Genomic DNA, 25229 nt, shown 5'->3' on the forward strand with positions numbered 1-25229 from the left:
GTACATGAGCCTCCCTGGTAACGGTTATCTTCCTTTAGAGTTTAGCTGGGGTTGGGAGTCTGTCTTCCCTTCCCCTCATAAGCAAAATTGTATTTTCTAGAGTATACCTTCTACCCTGAGCTGACTTCCCCAGTAGAATTTTTGGTCATGGGATCCTACCTATCCTTTCTCTGACTCTTTTAAAATCTGTTCTTTAAAAAATATTTTATTGGTACTTTTTTTTTCATAGCGCTCTCATTTCTCAGGGGCTTGCCTCCATCCTGACCCCCATACACCTCCCTTGTAATGAAGGACAGCAAGTGAAACAAATAAGCACATTGGCCACAACTGACAATTTATGGTTCATCCTGCACCTCTGGTGAACTTCTGGCTGAGGAGTCAGAAGGCCTGGATTGAAATCCCACCTCTGACAAATGCTACTTATGTGACCTTGGGCAAGACACTTATTATCTCTGGGCTTCATTGTCCTCTGTAAAAGGAGGAGTTTGTACTAGATGGGATCTATGGGGCATTCTAGACATAGCTATAACACATCCTCTGGTCCTCCAGCCTCTCCCAGGGGTAAGAGATGTGGCTCACCAATAGACCCGTGTAGCCATAACTAGTTACTACATTGATTAGGGTTTCAAGTCCATTCCTTCAAAATCTAGTCTATACATCAGGATGTGCCTGGCTTTGCTGCTTTTATGTCTTCTATGTGCAAGGCCCTGATCTAGCTGCTAGAAAATCAAAAACGAAAATGAAAACCAGTCCATGGATCCAAGACCTTGTGTTTTGTTGGAATTCTAATGCTGGTCATTGCAAGAAGCTCTTAATGATTCCTTTCTGTTTTCCAAATGACAACATAAATTGCCCTGAAATTCAGTGAATGAAATTTTTAAAAAACATTTTTTCTTGTTAAGCTCCTATTACTATATTTGCTACTATTAATCTTCTTGAATTTGCAGTACATGGAAGTATTGAGACACTCCTTTTCTTTTATTGGATCTTGTTTTCTTTAGAACACTAAATTACAAATGTCCCCATGATGTCAAGGAACCTAGGTAGTACAGTGGCTAGAGTGCCAGTCCTGGAGTCAGGAAGACTCCTGACTCTGCTAGTCTCAAAATGTGGGATACTTGTCAGATATATTTTCTATCTTTGGACAGTAATCAGAAATTGGGTACAGATTAGATCCATCAGGGAAATTTTTGATTTCCCTAAGACACCCAGCAATATCCAGGCTCTTCGGTCTTCCTGGAAATGAGAGTCCATTCCTTGACCACCTCTTTCATTTGTCACTTGGATAAAGAACTATACAAAACTGTTGCCTTCAGCAGATAATGTTTACTCATTTCTGTGTCACATCCTGGTAGTGTTGCTTTAAGTTCCTTTATACAGATGCCAGGCAAAACTTGTAAGAGGTAGTGAATAATTTTACCTTTTCTATATGAAAAACTTTTGGGCACCTCCTTTTTATTCAAGTGAATTTATTCTTTCACCAAGATTATACCTAGTCATGAAATTAGAAGCAATTTTGGACTTAATATTAATGATGAATATACTCTCTACTACCAGTTCATTGTTGCTTCATTTTTTATTAACTGTACAAAGGGTTATGCCATATTACTGTGAGACATAACATGCAGATGCTTTCAAGAGATTTTAATTAATTAATTAATATCTTTGCAGCCTGGCTAAATGAGTTCACCATATTCTATGATGAATAGCTATACATGATGAACTAATGTTAGTCAAGCAGTAGTCCCAAGAGGGTGAAATATGGAAGTTATTTATTTGAATTTTATGAAAAAAAATCATCATATGGTACCTTATTTTTCTTAATAGAAGCATAATTTATTCTTTCCTGTCTATGAAGCAGACTTTCTGTCTATTATAGAAACTTAATAAATGTGTTATGTGAATGAAGTCTTAGCATCACCAGTGGATGAATAAAGAAAGGATTTGGAAATGAGATCTTTGTAAAAAAAAACAAACAACAACAACTTTAATTTGACAGTTGTTAGCATTAAATTATAAAAACAAATGAAAGCTGTAATTTCTTAGCTAGCCCTATCCTAAGTTGAAGTTTTCGTGGAAAAATTAAGATAAGTTTGAAGAAAAAAGTACTAAAAGAAAGTTGAAATGCACTGATTCCTTAATAAACCTATTTTTATTGAGCTTCTACTTTGAGTCTCATACTTTCCTTAGGCTTTTTTTGTAGAAACAAGAAATGGTTTCAAGAGAGTAGTGATGACTTCTAATAGGTAAAAAGGGTAAGGAAATGAAGACAGCCAGAGATAGACTGTGCCTATAATGAGTAATCATTACTCAACATTTACATAGCATTTTGAAGTTTTTCCCATTTTACAGATGAGAAATTTGAAGTTCAGTATCTTGCCCAGAGTTGCCCAGCTGGCAAGTGTCATAGCTAAAACTCAAACCCAATCACCTCTTAAGTCACTTCTTAAGATGCCATTCTTTCCACTCAACTACATTGGAAGGAAGGAGAGAATAAAAGTAGCGAATAAGCAAGAGTGGGAGAGTTAACCTAAGGGTTTACGTGCTTTTTTCTTTTTCAGAATGGGGAGATTTGTGCATATTAGAAAGCACAGAGAAAGAAGTAATAGACTTAGAGAATTTACTGAAGATGCTAATGGAAGAGGGGCATTCTAAATGAGAGAGCAGGGGATGAAAATTGAGAGAACAGATAAAGGACTTAATCTGAGATATGTGATAAAGATGAAAAAATGAATGGAAGCAGAGATTCCTGTGCTATTCAGTAGACTATGCTCCTATAATGAGACCTCTATGAAAGAAAATGATATATTGATACTGAAAAATAACCACTTTCCACTACTATTCTGTTTCAGAGACAAAGGGTACTTAGGTAGAGTATAGGTTCCTTTCATGTGTAAGGAAATATTAAATGTAGCTACAAATAACCCAGGAAGCTTTCCTCTATGTAGAAGTCCTCGGCTTCCACCTTAGCTCAGGTTCCTTTTGGACTAGTTAGTTTAAAATCTAAAATCATTTTATACAAAATAAATAAATTTATCACAAATTGGCTTATATTTTGCTATCATCTCATTAAGATTCTTATCTCCTTCCCAACTTCATATAACCAAAAGGAAAATATAGTTACATTATAGTTAATTTAAAGTAATTTAACTTTTATGACTGGAATTGGAATTGGAAATATGTGGTATTAAAACTCTTTAGGTGGTTTACTGCCAGGAATGCCAAAGGTCTGTTTTTTCTACTCACTGGAGCAACAGCCTTCAGTGAAGAGATGAGTTCACACCTTCACTTTCTTCAAATGAATTTCTATGCCCAAAAAAACTGCTCATTTGCTGACAAATTGCAGTTGGGTCTAGAACAGCCTGAAGTCTACTTTCCTGCTTCTTTCCCTCTTCAGCACCACTCACCTGATCCTTCCACCCCTACTGTGACTCTGTATCTGTTCTTCCCATTGTGTTTAAACTCCTTGCAAAGGCTATCTACAGTAAGTGTTTCTAGTTCCTCTCCTCTTTGTATTCTTTTTTTTTTTTAACCCTTACCTTCTGTCTTAGAATCAATACTATGTTTTGGTTCTAAGGCAGAAGAGTGGTATGGGCTAGGCAGTGGGAGGTCAAGTGACACATCTAGGAAGTGTCTGAGACCAGATTTGAATCCAGGAATCTCTGTCTCTCCACTGAGCTGCCTTGCTGCCTCCCTTCCTCTCTAATCCCTTACAGTCTAGCTTCCAACCTTATCATTACACCAAAAGTGCTCTACCCAAAGTTACCAATAATCTCTTAATTGCCAAAATCTCTGGCCCTTTTTCAGTATTTCTCCTTCTTGCCCCCTCTGTAGCCTTGGACATTTGATCACTCTCCTCCTTGATTCTCTCTTCTCTCTAGATATTCAGGACACCACTTTCTCCTTGTTCTCCTCCTACCTATCTGACTGCTCCTCAGTCTGTTTGACTAGATCGTTATACAGTTCATGTCCACTATACTTCAGGGTATCCCACAGGGTTCTATTTAGGGCCCACTTCTCTTCTCCCTTTGTACTGCTTCACTTGGTAATCTCATTAGTTCCCATGGATTTAATTATGTCTCTTCACTAATGATGCTCATGTTTACCTATCCCATCCCAGCCTCTCTGCTGACCTCCAATCTTGCATCTTCAACAACCTTTTAGACAACTTGAAACTAGATGTTTAGTAAACATCTTAAGCTCAACATGTCCAAAACAAAACTCAGATCTTTTCCCCCTAAAACCTTCCACCTTCTGATTTACTATTGAGCGCAACTCCATCCTCCTAGGCCTTTGGATTTGCAATCTGGGAGTCATCCAGGATTCTTCATTATCTTTCACTGCCCATATTCAAGCTATTTCCAAATTCACCTTTGCAAAATCTCTTGAATATGCTCCTTGTGAGAAAGGGAAAGAGTTTTCTCACCCATATCCATACCTGCTTCCAAGGGGTGTAGCTCTACAAACCCTGTGCTGATAGCCCCTCACGCACCTTTACTAGCAATTCATAGTCTGAGAGAGAGAGAACATGGGGGAAATCCATTTGGAGCTTGGCCACATGCCCATGTGTGGCTGGCTCTCTCTAGCATGTTTCTATCAATCGGTACAGTCGCCTGAGTTTTCAGGTATTATACCAGCCATGGCAGTTTCATAGGATGATAAGACTTAGAGCAAGAAAGGGCCTCAGCACCTATCTAACTCTCACTTTACTTAGGAGGAACCTGAAGCCTATGGAGAATAAATGACTTATTAAAGGCAAGCAGATGGAATAACAAAGGGGAAGGGAACAAGTGTTTGCGTTGTCCCTCTATGTGCCAGGCACAGTGAAAAGTGCTTCACAAATATCTCATGGTGATATTTGAACCAGATCCTCTGATTCCAAATGTATTAGTGTCTGAGTAGGATAATGAATTGATTAGGGTTACATAAAAAAATATATTGTGAAGGCCCAGAATATGTAACATAAATTTATAGTGGATCCAGTCAGCATAATTCCATATTATTTTCTAGCTCCACTCAGCAGGATGAGAAGAGGAATAAGCAAAGACAGCAGATGAGGGGAGTAATCCAAAGTTTGGACTTGACAGTTGAATAAGTGGTCAAGGGACTAGAGAATAGAGAATATTAGGCAAATCTCTGCCCTCAAAGAGCTTCTATTTTTTTTTAAGAGTTTATATTCTAAAAATGGAAGGCAGCTATTAGAGAGTGATGGAAGTCTCAAGGATGGGGAATGATTCCATAGGGCAATTGACTGACATGACCTTTCTAGGGCTGGTGTTATTGGTTTTATTACTAGTCTCAAAACTAGGGAGAAAGAGGAGGAGAGAAAAGTAAATAAGTCACTGCCTTCAGATGGCTGGGTACTAGCAGCAGTGGTAGGTCTGCAATGGGCTAGTTGTGGAGAACTTTCTCCAATTAGAGCACAGGGCCCCAGGACAGTAGCTACAAATACAAGTGGGAAGTTGGAGGCTTGGAATGAGATGGATAAAGAGAAGCAGGCTGAATTCTAGTGGCAGAAATTGATTACTAAGAATAGTTAGCCATGCTAGTGATATAGTAACAATATAAATCAAGCAGGACCAGGGAAGCATATAGCCAGATTTATGAGGAATCAAAAATAATTCTAACTAGAAATGCCAAAAGGAACATGTCAGTGTGAAGGTGCAAGCAATAGCAGGTAGGAAAATGATATAACCAAAAATATTGCTCAAATTAATATGCTGCAAAAAGTATTTTTCCTTGCCTGCCTACAAGCTAGGAATTTTAAAAAAGTAACTTAATTGCATTATATGTTTTTATAAAATTAGTGGGATAGGGGCTAGACCTGTAGGGAAACTCCTTCTTTCAATGTAGGTAAACTTCTTCCCTTCCCCTGATAGTCTTGGAGAATTGCTTAGAGCAGAGGTGCCAGACTCTATAACATTCCATGAGGGCATTCAGAACCAGATTAAAATGTAATTGAGAAATGTTTAATGAATAATAATAAAAATAAAAAATACATAGATAAAGTTAATTTATGGTGTCCTAATTCAATATATGGCTAGCATATTGATGCATATCTATGTAAGTTTGACACCATTGACCTAGAGTGCTGAAAGATTAAATGTACTCACTGAGGATCACTTAATATGTATCTGAGATGGGACTTGAACCCAAGTTCTTGCAGGTTTCGAGACCACCTATTACCCTGTTTCCTCCCCTATAAGATCAATATCTCAGACTTTTGAATGAGAGGACTATTTTCTTGCTATTTTAATGATTATTATATGATTGTCAGTGTGTGCCATTTTCTATATTTAGCCAAAAATCAAATAAAAACACTTTTGATCTATTATATGAAGAAAATAGATTCCTTAAACACACTTAAAACCCACAGGTTATAGCTGTATAAATTTGAAAAATTCAGATAAAAAGTGATAGAATTATGGATCAAATATAAATGTAATGTTTAGAAAATTGTTTTTTAGAAATCAAATTTCTATTCCTGCATCATTTTCTTTTAAAAAATTATTGAAAAATATATTTTTAAAAAGAATCTCGGTACAGATGACACAGTAATAGCTCACCACATTACTGCCAATAATTATATCCTATTTCAGTGCTACAAAAATCTGTGACTTCATCTTTTGAGTGTTTTCTCCACCTAAAAAATCTGCCAATTAGACATACCCATGATGGTTCTCACTCCAGTAACAGTCAATTCTTGACCACTTAGACCCTCCTTTCACCGCCGCCCCCTCCCCGACCATCCACTGCAGTTGACAACCCTATTCTTTAGACAAGTTGAGAAGGTAGATTTCTTGATGAGAGATTTGCTCCCCAGAAAACTCTTCCCTGACCCTTTCCTTATATTCCATCTTTACAAGGCAGTTGTGAGAGGCATCCCTGCCTGCTCTCCTAGCTTGTTATGGTGTTTCTTCTCAATTTTAAGATGTAGAGACAGATTTGAGAATAAGTGGGAGAATACAAGACAAAAGGGGAGTGAGAGCAGGGTAAGACAGGAGGAGAGGGGAAAGGGAAGAAAAAGAGCCAGCAATGAGGGACAGATGGCAAGAGTTCCTGACTCAGAATTCTATCTACTCTACCATTTAGCTGCTTTAGAAGGTAATAGATTGCCTCACTAGAAGTCTTCCAGCAAAAGCTGGGGATCTCTTGTCAGATGTATTACAGAGGAGAGTGTTGGGTGAGGGATGAGTTGGACCAGAGGGACTTTGATGTCCCTTCTAGCACTTAAGATTCACTGATCCTATGACTTATGCAATAGTAGGAGCTCGGGCAAAGGGGGCGAATGTGGGCTGGACTAGCTAGGGGAGATTTTATGATGCTAGGTCTCAAATTGGGTTTTGGAGGGTATATAAGTTTTAATCAAATAGAAGGTGGCAGGAAGACCTGGCAGGCAAGGGAAACCACGTGAACAGAGGCAAGGAGATGAAAGTATCATGACCTTGAGGCAGGGGCAGAGATCCAATGAAGAGAGCTGTTTGGCTAGAATGGGGGCTGTATGTTGAGAAATAGTGAAAGTGGAGCTTCTCTATGTGTGGTGGGACAAGGTCATGCATGGATAGTCCAAAAAAGTTTGGACTTGAAGCAGGAGAGCAAGCTGGGATGGCAGGAACTCCACAGAATATTTTTTATCATTAAATGATGATACAGATTTTTCAGTGTAATTAAGTAAATGGAGAAATATTTGTGTTAGTCAAAATCTGGTGTGAAATCTTATATTGTGCAATTATTACACTGTGTAAGAGTAGCATGACTGATTCTAAACCTGGACCATACATTCATTTGGTCTCATTTTTGCTCTTGGAGTCTGGTATGAATACACTTGTAATCACTGAGTATATGTTCTGTCTTGTAAGTTGCTTTTACGTGGTTATATTGGCTGGCCTAAAGCATCTTGTTTATTGTTGGCGAAAAAAAAAAAGTACATAGTAGTGTAAGGTACAGAGAGAGGGAACAAAGAAGGATGAGGCTGGGCTGAGAATTTAGGCTTTCATGTTATTGTCTTTTTAATCTTAAGCTTCACTTTCCTTTCCATGTCTTAGATACCTAGAGCAATTTCTTCTGGAGCAGGTTATTTTTTGACATGTACTCCATTTTAGAAAAAAAAAAAGTAAGAGAAAAACTTAGGAACTGATAAATGAAATTCTGCACATGGATTTTATTCTATCTTCATAAATTTATTTTTCCAAAGCAAATAATTCTCTTCCTGTGAGCTGGGAGGTGTGGAAGCCCTGAAGCCCTGGAGTTGTGTGAATTATAGTTCAGCCTCTGGAACAGCACCGCTTCCTCTTTCCTTTCCTTCCTGCCTACTTCCTAGGGCTTCATTTTCTGTTAGAGGGTCATCCTTTTTGAATGACTGTCAAACATATATGCAAGTGGCATAAATCAGAAATACTAGAACACTCCTGGGCACTGAATGCTGGGTAGCTATGTCTGATAGGTCAGATCTTTCTTATGGTGGTATTATGAATGACCACAGTAGAAAAATGAAAACTTTTAAAGGTGCTTTCAAGTAACAGTAATTTGGTTAAAGTACAATGGTTTCCAAGGAAAACCTTAACTAACACAGCATATTAATTGAAGAGAACAGTCTCATAAAATGTTACCCAGGCTGAAATTTTCCAGCACGTGTTAGCAGCCAAATAATGGCTCTTATTCAAATGTTTTTCCCTAGAGAGAATTATTCTTGGAAAGGAAAAACTAGAGGACAATAATTTATAAGATCATATGCTTTCATAGGGGGTCCTAAAGCATCTTTGGGTGATTTATGGCGGCTATTTAAGATTCAAAAATACCAAGAATATTTGGGAGAGAGAGAAAAACGATACAGTTGGTGTTGAAAGGAAATACTTAGGAAATGTGATAAAAATTTAGAGAAGCAAAATACAGAAAGCAAACAGAAAAGAAAATATATAAAATAATTCACCAGCACATGCTGATATCTTTGTGCTATTTAATAAATAGTGTCAAATGAGTATGAGAATGGAAAACTAGAGATCCCTGGTTATGTTTGCTGATTCTAGTACCATGAGAAAAATAATCTTTTATGTTTATACTATTCCAAAGTATGATTCAGGTCTTTCTGGGGTGGGCAAGAAAAGAATTAATAGACATAATTTATTTTAACCTGTAAAAGACCTTAGAAATATATTCACACTAAAGATGGCTAAAATTAAGTCATTATTATTATGAAAAATATTTTTTCTAGGATAAGGGACTGGATGGGAGAAAGAAATAGGGATAAAGTTCTCCTCTGGATGGAAAAATATAGAAGTGATATCCTTTAATGACTGATGCAAGGGCTAGTTGTAATGATTTTATTTTATTAAATTCTTACTTTTCTGTCTTAGTAACAACTCCAAGACAGAAGAGCAAGCAAGGTTTAGGCAAACAGGGTTAAATGATTTGCCCAGTGTCACACAGCTAGGAAGTATCTGAGATCAAATTTGAACCCATGTCCTCTTGACTCCAGGCCTAGTCCTCTATCCACTATGCTACCTAACTGCCCTTATTGAACACTTTATTCATTTTTTTAAATCCATACCTCCTGTCTTAAAATCAATACTGTGTATTAGTTTCAAGGCAAAAGAGTGGTAACAGCTAGAAAATGGGGGTTAAGCGACTTGCCAAGTAAGTATCCCAAGACCAGATTTGAACCTCAGACTTCCCACCTCTAGGCCTGGCTTTCAATCCACTGAACCACCTTGCTGCCCCCTATACTTACTGAACATTTTTAAAGGAACCTAGAAGAGAATGTTTACAATGAAATTTCCATGTTTACAGCTGAGATTGACTTCTGATTAGCATAATGCCAAGCTGATGAATCTGAATTTCTAGAAGACCTCACAAAATGTTTTACTAGGCAGAAAACTGGCAGTGTTTCAGTGTGGCAAGCATAAAGCAATGCATTAATGGAAAAAAAATAATCCAAACTATTGCTGAGCTATCATTTGCAATATAGAAAAGAGACTGAAGAGTTATCCTAGACTGCTCCCTGAAGATATTTGGTGCAATGTGCCACTTTGGCTAGAAGAGCCTAGAAAAACCCGTGTGTTAACCAGTCACAATATTAGAAACAAAGCATAAAATCTCATTCGACCTTAATGTATAATCCAAATATATTTAAATGCATCTTTTCTGAAAACTACACATTAAGAAAATTCATGAACCAGGAAAAAGTTCAGAAAAAAAATGACAGTAATTCAGAGAGATTGAGGAACTGCCACATAAGGATAGACTTTTTTGAAAAGCCTCTTCCCATCTTTAAAGTTAATGGCTAAAAGAAGGTATGATCAATATTTTTAAGTCATGAAATATATGAATAAAGTGAACTCAAATACTGGAATTAGAGAGGATGAGAAGGGAGGGAGTATTGTATAAAGAGAAACCCATTACAAAGATTTGGATATCCCTTTACTGAGTGATCAAGTAGTAAAAACATTTAAGTAGCTATAATTTGAGGCTCCTGCATTGAATATGGGCCTATATTTGTAGTCAGGTAATTTGGGGACCACACCATATTAGTCCTGAATGTTATTACCTTCTCTTCTAGTTTTTTTTTTTTTGGTGATATTAGAGGCAGAGATCAACACTGGCTTGTGTGAATCTTTTCCTTTACAGATATTTTAAAATGATCAACAACAAATATTTATTGAACACTTATTATTGACTAACCCTACATTCCCTGCTGTTCTAGAAATCTCTGAAAATATCCTTTAAACCATTTGTGAGGCTTGTAACTTTCCTACAACGTTATAGGTTGTTTTTTTTTAGTCTACTTAGTTCATGGTGAAGTATTTTTTCCCTCCCTTCCTATTTTTATTAGCATTTTATTAATCACTTCCAACTCTTCTTCTCCAGCCCTACCCCCATCTCCGCACCGAGCACTAGGGATTTCAAGGTTCAGCTTGCATAACAGGTAATAGCAGGCATTTCCTTCTCCTGTGACGGGATATCCTGGCGCCCTTCAGTCTCTCTCTAACTCTGTTTAAAACAGACTCCAACACAGGAAAAAAACTTTAGTCTAAAATTAGCAGTTTGATAGAAGAAAGGCACATGGCTGTCCACTGCACTGTTTGTCAATGAAACAACAAGCCTAAAGAGGGCCAAAATGCATTTCCTTTTAGGGCAAAACAGACCTATTGAGCCTCAGGGGGTGATGGTGGGGCCATTAAAGGAGAGACACTAAACCCAGGGAAAGTATCTTACATTTTCTAGGCTTGGCTTTCCCCTTCAATCTCTTTACCCCCAAACCATTATCAGAAGATAGATACTGCTGTTTAAGGGACTGAAAAAAAAAACACAAACAAACCAAACAACCTATTGCACCAAAAAAGGAGAACAGGACACTCCTATTTTCACCATTATACAAACTCCTTGCCAAGAAATTTCTCATTGGTACAGGAAAAATCAGCTCTTCTCCACCAGTGGTGCTATAAGACAATGCAGTTTGAGTTGGGAAGGGAGCTTTTTCTATTTTTCCTATTCTGAAATTTTTTCTTCCATTCTAAAACAATGGCATCTAAAGAGTATGTAATTTTGACAAATGCCAAAATGAATTCCAGCAGTCCTAACATAGTATAGAATTTGTTATTTCCCTTGTTATTTAGCACTTTCAAAGGTACTCAGCTTTCTGATTCTATTTTGGAAAGAGTTTCTCAAGAAAGCTAGGATCCTGGGAATTATTTTCTTATCTTTCATTATTTCCAGAATGATTCATTTTAGACTTCCAGTAGTTTCCTTTCCTGGATGTGTCAAATCGATTCATTCATCATAGCAGAATGAAGTAGTTTTCAATTCTAACCTTATCATTAAATAAGGTACTTACTTGCAAGTTGGAATACAGCAGCAATGGCTTCCTCCCACCACTGCGTGTCCTGTGAAATGATAGGCAAGTCCATGAGCCCCATGACAAAGATGAGCTGTCCTGCAGTGAGGGCAACAGTGGCAATCAGGTTACAGGCCCGCATCATGTCAAACTGCACTGTAAGGGACACATCAAGACACAAGAGGACTGGATTAGACTGAAACACTGGATGAAATAATTCAGCACTGCTGTCTCACAAAGAAGGTGCTACATCACCTGGGCCTTACTTAATAATTTCCAATTCATTGTCATGCTTTTAAAAATAATATTAATAACATCCTCTTATGTTTTCCCTTTTATCGTGTGAAATCTATTGAAGGTTCTTTCCATTACATCAAGTGGTGCCATTAAAGTATATTTTCTTTAGAAAAAAGTAGCTTTCTCAAAGGGGAGTGTTCAGTTTATATCACTGCTCTGTGAACTTTGCCCTAAACGGCAGTGAGTGCTCTATATTGATGTCTCTACTCAGTTACCTTCTGTTACCCACTGGACCCTGGGGTAGTCTGTTTTTGTTCTCATTTTCTCGAGATTTGATAAGATTGTGGCTGGTATGCCCCAATAATCAAGCACTTTCCCTTGAAAGTACAAGACAAGTCAGAAAAGGAAAGGAAAATAGAATGTCACCCTAAGTCTAAAGGATTCAGTTTAGTGCTATTCAACAAGAATTTATTAAGTGCCTATTACATGTGGGGTGCCATGATTAGAGACAACATGAAACAGGCCCATCCTCATGGAGCTTACACTCTACCAGGGGATGCAGCAAGGACATAAAATAGAGATAAAGTGCATACAGAAAAAATACAGCATGACTCTGGGCAAGTCACTTAACCCCCATTGCCTAGCCCTTACCACTCTTCTGCCTTGGAACCAATGTATAGTATTGATTCTTCTAAGATGAAAGGAAAGAGTTTAAAAAATGTAAAGATAACTTCAAGGGACAGAAAAATTAACGAGGGGTGTCAGGAAAGTCACTGGATTCCTGGGCAAAGGGCTTCTGAACTATGTTTAGAAGGAACCTGGGAGGAAGCTGAGGAGAGGGGAACTCATGGGCCACTGTAAAGAATTCTGAGCCCTCCCTAGTGACAATAGTGGACACAATTAACTCAAAACAAGAGCATTTACTGAAATGATAGAATAATAAAAGTGAGTATAAAACATTATCCCTAAAAGACCAGCCATGCTTTCCCACAGATATACACAGAGCAGCCACAGACAACTGCCTCTTCCAAAAAATGTGTGCATGATAGACTTAAGTTTAATCTGCACTCTTGGCGCTTTCTGAAGCCTAGACAATTAGCAAAACAGTAAATGAAACCCACTTTTATAGTTTAGTGATTTCCAATGTGAACGTACTCACACCGAAAATTTTTAACAACCAACCAGGTTCAAACTGTCTGGCATACCCCTAGTCTAGTGGTAGTGAGGCATCTGTGTTGAGAACACGTGGCCAACATGATTAATGCCTCCATGTTGAAGGGTCCTGATGTCCTTCCTTTTCTCCTAGAGCCCCCATACGCCTCCCTGAACTGCTCCCTGCAGGCCCTGGTGTCTCACAGTGGGGGATAGATCTGCTAATTGCTTTGGGCCCCTTGGGGTGGGAAAATGAAAATGTCCTCTCCCCTATCCTTTGGGGTACTCCCATAGATGCAAAAGGCCTCCATTGTTGGAGCAGTCTTCACACACAGCCTTCCAACGACCCCCTAATTCCATTAGAAACTTTTTTTCATGCTGCATAAAGGGATAACAAAGCTAGACATGCCTCTTCACTTCACTAACACATTCGCAGTCGTGTCTTTGTCATCAGCTCCTTGTTATAATTATAACAGCACCCCCTCAACCGCCCCCAACACACACAACATAAGTTTGAAAAAGATTGCTTGGAGCCAGATTGAGTGAAAAGATTTAAATGTCAAATGTTTTATCCTAGAAACAATAGTGAAGCATCATCTCATATGCATTCAGTAACAAAAATTTTACAAAATTAAGTATTTCATAATGGTATAATGGAATTATTTTTTCTCTAAAAAGTTGGTAATGTTACATTAAGAATTAAACACTGCCTCAGGACTACTTGTGGAGCCCATTGCAAATGTTTGCTCAAGGACTGAAAAGGAGATAACACACTTAGTGAATTCTTTAGGGAAAAAAAAGTTATTTTTAATTTATTTAAATTAAATTAGAAGGTGACAAAAGCAAGATACAATGTACATATATCATAGAGATTCTAGCAGTTCTTCATAATATGAACCAAAGAAAATAGTATGCATTTACATTTCATTCATGCATCCTAGAAAAAGCCTGAAGATTGGACTCTTTCCATTCCCCATATTTGAAATCCAGACTCATTTTCTGAAGATATTACATTACTGGTGATGCAAATTTTGAGCTTTCACCTTCATTTGGCTTAACATAAAATAAGTACACATCACAAAGACTGGATTTTTCAGCATTAAAATGGATTTTTTTTTTTAAACCCTTACCTTCCGTCTTGGAGTCAATACTGTGTATTGGCTCCAAGGCAGAAGAGTGGTAAGGGCTAGGCAATGGGGGTCAAGTGACTTGCCCAGGGTCACACAGCTAGGAAGTGGCTGAGGCCGGATAAAATGGATTCTTAAAGTTAATGTTAAGACACTTCATTGTATCCCTCCTGCTTCATCCCACCCCTTTCTTTTGTACCCTAAACAGCTGCCTAACTTGTCTCATTCCTAAACCTGTCTACTTGGATTGTCCAGATGTTTTAATTTGTAATGGTACTTTGTCTTATATGATAACTTCCTATTACTTAACTGAAACAAACTTTTACATATATTGAGGAAAAAAACAAGTTAAATGAATTCTTGGCCTCTGTCTTTTCCATTAAAGTTGTCAGGGAATTTCCTATTCCGAAACACTCTTAAAATAGATTATTTTTTAATAAAAAACCCCAACAATTTTTACCTTCCATCTTAGAATCGATACTAAGTATTAATTCCAAGGCAGAGGAGTGGTAAGGGCTCAGCAATTAGTATTATGTGACCTGCCCAATGTTGCCCAGCTAGATAATGTCTGAGGTCACATTTGAACCCAGAACCTCCTGTCTCTCTATCCACTGAGCCACCTAGTTGCCCCCAAATATTATATAACTTCATTAGGGAAAACACGTAGAACTCTGATGTTGAATTGTCATGTAGACATTTCAAATAACATTTCTCAACTCTTTATTGAACCTTAGGAAGTGGAGTTTCATATGCCAGATCACAGCAAAGAACTCAAAACTGTTTTATTTCCCAAATTGCCCTAAGAAAAATATTATTTTCCAAACGAGAAATGGTGGACTAGATTGTTGTTTTAGGCAAAGTTTAGGGATAGTTTTCTGAGAAATTTTTCTCAAATACTTCTGAAAGCCTAAGATTTGGGGATGGAGACTGAATTTCAGAATAACTTTCCAAAAGGTATGAGTAAAATCCAGAAAAAACTAGATAAATAGCTTTGTATTTCTGAGCTTTCTGTTCTTTTTCTGCGAGAACTCTTTTTTTAACCATTCTTTTTGTTATTATTTAAAAATAAATAAATTTTGATAATATGCTATAATCATTTTTCAAATTTCACATTGCTACTTTTCCACCCATCCGCATATATATATATATAAATTTTAATGCATATATATATATATGTAAAATATATATATATTTTTTAAAACCCTTACTTTCCAATACTACGTATTGATTCCAAGGCAAAAGAGCAGTAAGGGACATGCATTGGGGGTTAAGTGACTTGCCCAGGGTCACACAGCTAGGAAGTATCTGGGGTTAGATTTGAACCTAGGACCTCCCATCTCTAGGCCTGGCTCTCAATCCACTGAGTTACTCAGCTGTCCCCTCATTTCATATTTTAAAAGAACACGTTAGGGGGCAGCTAGTTAGTTCAGTGGATTGAGAACCAGGCCTAGAAAAAGGGAGTCCTGGATTCAAATTTGGCCTCAGACACTTCTTGGCTGTGTGACTCTAGGCAAGTCTCTTAATTCTAATTACCTAGCCCTTACCATTCGTCTACCTTGAAACTGGTACTCATATCAATTTTAAGACAGAAGGTAAAGGTTTGTTTAAAAAAATAGATTAAATTTTGTTTTTGAAAGCTAGTTTGAAACCTATTCATCAGCAATAATTTAGTTACATAGTTTTCTTTTCTATAATGTTTTTCCCATGTTCTCTCCTGTGCTTATATATGTTTTACTCTATCTTCAAAGTCTACCTCAAATTCCATTTATGGAAGACTTTACTGACAATGTCAGCCCACAAAGATCTTTCTCTTCAGAAATCCCATAGCATTTACTTCCTAGATAATTCACTTGAGACTCATACTGCTTCATACTGTTATATTTGTTTCTTTCTATATAGTCCTATCTCCTCAACTGAATTGTAATGTCCTCTAGAGAAGAGATTGTTTTATTCTTCTTGATATGTCCCAGTATTTTATCCAGTAGAATGCATGATACATAATAGGAAAATGTTTGTTGATAACTCAGAAAATACACCTACTAAACTACCATATTGTCCCAGATACTTGGAGATTTTGATGGATTTATGATCTCATTTATGTAGACAATCCCTCCAGTGGAACAGAGAATCCTAACCATAGTTGCTCATCTTGTCCATACTTTCACATAAATTTTCCACATAGTTCCTACATATCATTATGTAGGGGGACTTCCTCTAGATCCACAGTTTCCAATTTTAAATAATTGTCCCAATTGATGTAGACTCTAAATGATCCTTCTATTGCAAATATTAATGATATGGAAATAGGTCTTGATCAATGATACAATATAAAACTGAGTTGAATTGCTCATTGGTTATGGGAGCAGGGAAAGAAGAGGGGAGTGAAAGAATATGAATCATGTAACCATGGAAAAATATTCAAAATCAAATAAATAAATAAACAAACAAACAAATAAATGAATGAATGAATAAATAAATGAATGAATAAATAAATAAATGAATGAATGAAATGCCCCAATCATAAAGTGTTTAAGAATGTACCCCTAATATACATATTTGTTAAAATGTGCAACTCATGTTGTACTCACTATAAAACATAGATAAAAATAGAAATTTAAAGGATAATGTCAAAATGAAAGAAACCATATTCAAAAAAATTAATTTTATTAACAGTACAAAAATATTTTGCTATCACTTATGATACTTTTATTATTAATATTTTAAGGAGAAATTTGATTAAAGATGCTTCATTATTTTTGGAAAATCTTTAACACTTTGATACAATCATTTAGAGGTCTGGTTCTAAGTTCAGTTTATTGTGATACTCCTTGTTAATAACTGTCATAGCCAAAAATAAAACAGAACCTCAAAAAGATAAAAATCTAAATAAAATAAGTACATTATCAAATCAGTACATTAACAAATCAGGATGCTCATTTAAAAAATCTCATCCAGTAATTATGCAAAGGTTTTGTTGAAATAGTAAATTTCTATATTCTTAGATCTTAATCAGTTCTTCTAAACTAATTGGAAAATATTGCACTTTTATATTTTTATGAATGGGTTTAAAGTCCATTGAAATGATTCATTTGGAAGATCTTTTAAAAGGACAGGATTCTATCCAGGTTTTTAAGTATGAGTATATATGTATACATATATGTGTGTGTGTGTGTGTGTGTATATGTATATATATATGAATTTTTATAGGCCACCAAAGTTTGATCTTTCAATGTCTTGCAAACCCAAATGACTTTATGCTATTAGCTAATACCTCAAAATACAATATCTATTTAAGGCAAGGTTTGTCATTAACAAGAGTATATATTAATGCATTTTTCAAATAATCTACTAGATAATTTAAAATTTTTTGACTGACTTCTTGTTTGTTTTTTAAATATGGTTGAGAAAGGGCTTGTAACAAAAAGTATCTGCTCTACCATTTTATATTTGTTCAAGTATGTTCACATTGGTATGTCTTCAGTTTGAAGGGTTTTTTGTGGGTTTCTCTAAGTCACTTGACCATTCTTTGAAGGTTAGTTTACTCAAAACTAGATAATATAATACATAAATCCATTTATACTCAGTCATTTGTAAACTGTGTTTTTTTATTAAGGAAGAATTTGCCCTTCCTTAGGCAGCCTAGTTTCTCCTTTCGTCTGCCACCTCTCCTTTCAGGAGGTTCTCAGTATTGGTGCCAAATAGTGCAGACACCTGATCAACTTTAGTCCAGAGTGCAAATGATCCTCCAACCTAAGCTTCTCCAGTCAGAGAGACCGCAGGTGTGTGACTCTATATCCAGCCTAGCTCTCATTTTTTCTGCATAACCAACTCGTCTCCTTTTCTAATATGTTTCTTCAGAATTACTTTGTACTAAAAATGAGACATTTTTAAGGGAAAAAAACTGTTTTAAACAAATTTTAAATAAAATTCACCTTTTTTTCCAGGATCTGATCTGAATAGGGAGCAGATGCTCAGAAAGGTAGAACTGTAGTTTTTATTAATACAGAAATAGATTAAGGAAGAATTCTGAAGTCCTATCTTGCTTTTTGACCTCTTCCTTCCATCATGGCTCCCTTTCTTTAGTTCTTTGTGGCACAAATGGCTTCTCTATTTTCTTGTTGTCCAAAGCCATTAACATAAATAATCTTTCTATAATTGTATAATCTTTTCTATTGCTTAGCCTGCACCAAAACTCTATTCTTCAGAGAAATATTAGGAAGAAAGAAATCTAACTAAATTTCTAACATTAATTTGTGAATTTCAGGAATTTGAGAAAACAAAATGATCTCAGGGAGGATTAGGATTGGATTTACTTGGCATTTTATATGATGGGATAAATTTTGTAATTATAAAAACTTTCCTTCTTTGTAAAGCCAGCTCAATTTAAATTTGAAGTTGTCTTATTTTATATCAATGTTATTAGAATTTAGGTTCAAAATATAAGTGAAACTAAAAGAAGGGCCTTTGAATACCATTTTTTCATTTAAAGTCTTTATGTGTGTGTGTCTCATTTTGCACCCCCAGTCTTTCACTTCTCTCCCAGGTTATAGGAGCATGTTTTATCATCAGATCTTGCAAAATCATTGTGAAGTCATTGCATTGATTGTCATTGTAGTATAAATTATTCTCTTTGTTCTGCTTAAGCATATATAAATTCATTCAAGTTTCTCTAGGTTTAATTATAGTTGTAATCATTTTTCAAAAATTTTATGATAAAAGGTTCCGTACTGAAGACTAGAAAATCTGTTGAAATCTAGTCACCATAGAATTGGAGGGAATAGTTTTTTTATAGCAAGGAACATGGTTAAACTAAACATTTCTTTTAAATGAATAAATAATGGAGTGTCCCAGGGACTGAATCTTGGATTGACCTCATTTAACATTTTAAAAATAAATTTTCTGGAAGTGATATTACATAGTAAAATAGTCATGCCTAGAAATGACACTAAGCTATTTTGAATAGGAAAATACTAGCTGGATGGAGTTTTTAATCTGTTTAGTATGAAGGCTTCTAGGAACGGAGAGTGAAAATAGCAAATGAGTTTCGAGGTATACAAAATAATGTATTTGAATGTAAAAAACTTAGAGGATAACATAGCAGTATCTAAACTTTTTTGATTGTGCACCCCAAAGGTAAAACACTTTTGCATGCACATATCATGTGTATATTTACTTCTGTGTAAATGCATATATTTATGTTATATGCATGTACTACTTTACTAATAATTATGTACATTATAAAATTTTTTATCAAAGATAGAAACTAAAAAGATGAGATAAAAGTCAAATCATATTTAATTCAATAGTCAATAGGCAAACACTGAAGTTTGTTGGGAAGGAAAGTAATGTGATCAGACCTGTGCTTTTGAAAAATTGCTTTGGCAGCTATCCTGAAGAAAGATTGGAGATATCTGAGGCAAAGAGACCTATTAGGAGGTTGTTGGGTTTTTTTTTTTTTTAACCCTTACCTTCTGTCTTGGAATCAATGCTGTGTATTGATTCCAAGACAGAAGAGTGGTAAGGGCTAGGCAATGGGGGTCAAGTGACTTGCCAGGGTCACACAGCTGGGAAATGTCTGAAGCTAGACTTGAACCCAGGACCTCTCCTCTCTAGGCTTGGCTCTCAATTCACTGAGCTACCCAGATGCCCCTATGAGGTTTTTTTAATTGTCCATGAGAGATGGGATGAGGAGCTGAACTTGAGTTGGTGGCTCTGAGAGTGGAGAGAATGGACTGAATATGGAGATATGGCGGTAGAAACAAGATTTGGTGACTGATTAGATAGGTGGGGTAAGGAAAAATGAGGAATTAATACGACATGGGTTATAAGAACTTGGATGACTAAAAAGATGATGATATTCTCCATGGTAATAGGGAAATTTGAAAGAGATTTTGAGGGGAAGGGAGCATAATCATAAACTGTAATACAGTTTACAGTTCATCCGTGCTTGCTCATCCTGTGTGCCTTCCTCTCTTCCACCCAAAATGAAAGAAGAGAAGTCAAGGCTCTCATTCACAGATCACACTACCCTTGAGCTTGCCCTCTGAGGACATCTACCACCTGAGGTAACCAAGAGTTGATTTGGGAGTCAAGGGGTGAGGGCAAATGGCACCCCCTCATACCTGCTGCTGTGGGTACCAAGGACTCTCAGAGACCAACATCAAGCTCCAGAAAGGCAAAGTTGGGAGCTCGCACAATAGAGGAAGAATTTGGCAGTGTTGGAAGATAAGGGTAGTTGTGGTTGTATTAGAGACACAATTGGCTATCCCAGCAAAGGCAGGATGCAACCCATTTCCCTACCCTCTGATTTTATAAATTACATACTGTTTGGGGCCAGTATCTGGTATAAGATTACAGTTTCCCCTTTGGAGACCACTGGGACAGTGGACCCTGAGCTTAATTGTAACTTAGAAGAGATTCAGGAATCAGCATAGTCTGCTCTCTGAGCACGCTGTGCCATTGTGCTCTGGTAGCCAAAAGGACCAGTGAATTTCTAAACAGGATTATTGGGTAGAAAATGGAAAATATTATTCTATCCTTGTTCAATATACCTTCACCTGGAACTCTGTGTATCTACCACATATGATGGAAGTGATATTGGAACTGGAGAAAAGCCAGCGAAAGGAACTTCATATGTTTAAGGGAGTGGAAAGACTGTCACCTTGTGAGCACTAAAAGGATTAGGACTTTTCAGTCTAGAAAGGTGAAGATTGAGGGAGGAGCATGATCAATGTATATGAAATCAAGAAGGACGTGTGTCAAATCAATAGTGTTTTTTTTTAATTTACATTGGATTTGACTCAACTGCACCTAATACAATAAACTATTCTTTCCTTATAGTTATCTTACTCTGGCTTCAGGGACACTACATTATGCTGGTTCTTCTCTCTTTGCTCCATTGCTTTCTCTTACTTTTTCTAAAAAGCAGCCATTCTGAAAGGTTCAGTCTTTGGGTCTTCTGCTCTTCTCTCTAGCTACATTCTCTCACAGCTTTTAGCTATCACCTCTCCTGCCTCTGACCCGAAACTCTTCCAAGTTATTGTTCCAACACAAATATATTTTTCATATTTATTGATGCTTCTGTTATAGTAAGCATTCTTATGTCATGCATGGGTTATTAAATCTTGTCCATCTGATAACATTCCCAAATGCTATAAAATTAAGTTTAACAATGAGTATATCAAGTGAAATTTTCCATATAACTTAAACTTACCTTTTAATTGTCAAAACTTCCAAATATTCTAAATATTTAACCACCTTTATAAAATGTACTGCATTTCTCTTTCCTCAAAGAGTATACTCAACCTAACTAAATCTTTTCTTCTTTTTTTTAAAAAACCCTTACCTTGGGGGCACCTGGGTAGCTCAGTGGATTGAGAGCCAGGCCTAGAGACAGGAGGTCCTAGTTCAGGTTTTTTGTTTTGTTTTGTTTTTTTAATAAACCCTTACCTTCCATCTTGGAATCAATACTGTGTATTGGCTCCAAGGCAGAAGAGCTGTAAGGGTTAGGCAATGGGGGTCAAGTGACTTGCCCAGGGTCACACAGCTGGGAAATGTCAGGGTCCAGATTTGAGCCCAGGACCTCCCCTCTCTAGGCCTGGCTCTCAATCCACTGAGCTACCCAGAAGCCTCCTGAATCTTTTCGTAATGGTTTAGGATTGTCATTCTAGGACAGAACTACAATATGATTAAACTCTTGGTGATTACTGAGATGTATATATACATATACATATATATGAATATATATATATATATATATATAAAGCTGTTTGCCACCACACTAAATGGGTCCATAATGTTTTATGTTTTAAATTCTTTGATATTTTTCTACTTTTTCTATTTCACTTTCAGATTGCCAGTTTTTATTTTTTGCCCCTCTCAGTACCTCTAGCAAAACCTCCTCCTTCTGATTTGCTGTTTCTAATCTACCTAGGACCAGGAGATTATATAACCCAGTTTGATAAGAGTATACTGAAAGAGGGACAGCTGGGTGGCTCAGTGGATAAGAGTGCCAGGCCTGGAGTCAAGAGGACCTGGGTTCAAATCTAGCTTCAGACACTTCCTAGCTACATGACCCTGGGAAAGTCACTTGAACCCCCATTGCCTAGCCCTTACCACTCTTATGCCTTGGAACCAATACACAGTATGGATTCTAAGACAGAAGGTAAAAAAGAAATTTTTTAAGAGTTACTAAAGTTCGAAATAAATAACACATTGAATAAGGATTTTAGCGTTTCTCTTCTAATGACCCCTTTGTTCACTGCTCAGGAGCCTTTGATAAACAGCAACAGCAACAACAAAAACCTTTCAGAGTTGTCTGCAATTTGCTGCATAATTGGAGTAAGACTACCTGCCAGTGATCTCTATGCAAGTGAAGTTTTACCCATTCAAGTAATTCTTGTGCCAGTATCAGAAACCTTTAAACCTAGAAGTATACTGAATGTAACCAAGTGTTTGTTAGGAAAAACTATCCTCTTTCAGGGGCCATCTCTAATTACCTGTAATGCAGGTAAAGTTCATTTGTTCTTCTGGACCTTCTCATAACTTTTAAGGTTGTTGTGTAAGAAATAGTTGATTAATCCTGACCAGAAAACAGAACAAATGGCAGAGTTGATCGGCATCGTCCAAATTGTCATTTCTGCCCCATTCATTAATTTCCCACTTCACTACATATAAATTGTCCTTGATTCCACTTTAATTTCATGGTGAAAAAGTGTTTATGTGGATCCTACATTGAGGATGGACAAGCGTTTATACTGAGCCCTTGTGGAAGTCACGTCCTCACAAGCCCAGCATTGTACCTCTTCCTGTCATGGCATTCCTTTGACCATGAAGACTCTGAAGTAAGGATTATATTGTTAAACACCTCACGTTGAATTTTAGGACTACTTCCCTCCTTTGGCATTTTATTCATCCTTTTCTGAACTCAAAGTTTATTTTACTTGCCTGTTTTCATTTCTCATCTGTCTCTTCTAAATATGTGCTTAATATGTCGCCAGACTGTCATTATGTTTTTGACCAATGAGGATCATTTTAGACCCCTTATAAATATCTAGTTAAATATAAGATATACTCAGTGTTTATGAATGGTTTTGTGAACTGGAGGACCACAAATTTAAAAGCTAAGTAAGAGTCAGCCGAGATGCTGAAATGGGATATAAGATATAAGTTCATATTCTTTGTTTTCTCTAGAAGGACATTGTCTTAATTAAACAGAACAATGGGATAAATGGCAATCTACATTTAAGTTATTTCAGCTTCTATTCCATAAGGTTTCACCTTCTTCGTTAGGAATGACATTTCTGTCATTTTATAAGTTTAGGTAGCACTAAAAAAAATTTCTTCTTGGGTACTTGATTCACATTTTAACTATTCTCTCCCTTCACAAGATAGGTAGAATGCAATTCATTAAGATTATAGCCTGGCTTACTTTTGTATATGTGTAGAATACATAATGGGTATTTAATATTTGTTGATTGATTTCTTATAGTTTCATGGTCTAACCATTCAGGTTGTTTAATTGAGAGAAAGAAAAATCATCATTTTAAAACTTATCTTTTATTTAATAAAAATGTACATTTTTGTTAGGATGGTTAAATACATCTTCTCTCCAATATTTTCTCCATTTGACTGTAAAAATAAATATTTGGACTAACTGTCTCTCTTAAAAAGTTTCAATGGTTCCATGTTGCCTATAGGATATAAAAAGCCTTTCATAGTCTGACTTTATCCTCTACTTTCCAGACTTAACTTCTCCTTTTCTCCTTTGTGCATTCTCTGCTTCAGCCAAATTGCCCAAATGTTGAAGGTGCTGAAAGATTCAAAGGAAAAATAAAATAGTGTTTGTGCCCTTAAGGAGCTTCCATTCGAATGTGAGTGACAACAGTTATTTTACCCATAAAATTTTACCCATAAAATTTATTAAATAAAAATATTTACCCATAAAAATACAGTATGATTTAGGGATGGAAAGAAGAACTGTAAGGGTTGAAGATGAAGAAAGAGTTCAAGCTGAATTTAATGGAGTAGCCTGTCATGTCTCTTGTGGAGGCAAGAGATGGAATTTCAACCCCCATGTCCTGGCATGGAGGTGTGACAGAAAAAATACTCAGGTTGGGAGATGGAGATCCTAGAAGCACTTGAAGCATATAAAGTGTTTTCCTTTTAACAGTCTTATGATGTAATTAATACATCACTGTCATTCTTATTTTGGAGATGAAAAAAGCAAAACTCATAGTTTAATTAGCACTCTGCCGTGCCTCAGCACCTAACATGTAGCTTGCAAATAACAGGAAATTAAATGAGTTGCCCAACTTTTATAGGTAGATAGTGACAGAATTGGGAATCAAAGCCCAAGTCCTCTGCCTCCAAATCCATCACTCTTTTCACTATATCACGTGACCTCTTTAGGATCTGTTTAGTTCTCTAAGGATACTCAGACTTATCCATTTTCCTCCTTGTAATTGTAACATAATATTTATGGTGGAGGAGGTAGAATGCCAGACATGGGGAAGGAGGCCCTGAGTTTGAACCCTGCCTTTGACAGTGACTAGCTCTGTGTGACCCAGCCTGAATCACTTCTCTTCTCTTGATCAGTTATGTATCTGCAAAATGAAAGAGCTGGCTGGAATGGCAAATATGGTCCCTGCCAACTCTGAGTCCATGATCCCATGAATGCACAGGCTATGAGAAATGAATTTAAATTAATTTAATTTCACTTAGGTCATTTTTTTGTTAAGTATATATATATATATTTACAGAGAAGTCCAAACCTACAAACTGGACTGTTGCAAACAAAACATACCCTTTTGGTGCTTTCTATACTTTACTAAAGAAAATCATAGATCATTGGATAAAGGAAGAACCCAAGAGCTCCAAAGTGT

At 36.5% G+C, this 25229-nt stretch overlaps 2 protein-coding genes across 5 annotated transcripts in view; one reads left to right on the forward strand and one right to left on the reverse strand.

The window, feature by feature from the left end:
• IFT140 (intraflagellar transport 140) overlaps positions 1-25229 on the forward strand; it is a 231693-nt gene that overhangs the window by 149360 nt on the left and 57104 nt on the right. The window lies entirely within an intron of this gene.
• TMEM204 (transmembrane protein 204) overlaps positions 1-25229 on the reverse strand; it is a 61608-nt gene that overhangs the window by 1581 nt on the left and 34798 nt on the right. The window contains exon 3 of the mRNA XM_007499339.3: positions 11831-11986. Within this exon, the coding sequence (XP_007499401.2) occupies positions 11831-11986 (156 nt within the window). The remainder of the gene's footprint in view (positions 1-11830; positions 11987-25229) is intronic.

Source organism: Monodelphis domestica, chromosome 7, assembly GCF_027887165.1.
Source record: "Monodelphis domestica isolate mMonDom1 chromosome 7, mMonDom1.pri, whole genome shotgun sequence".
NCBI classification, from domain to species: Eukaryota; Metazoa; Chordata; class Mammalia; order Didelphimorphia; family Didelphidae; genus Monodelphis; species Monodelphis domestica.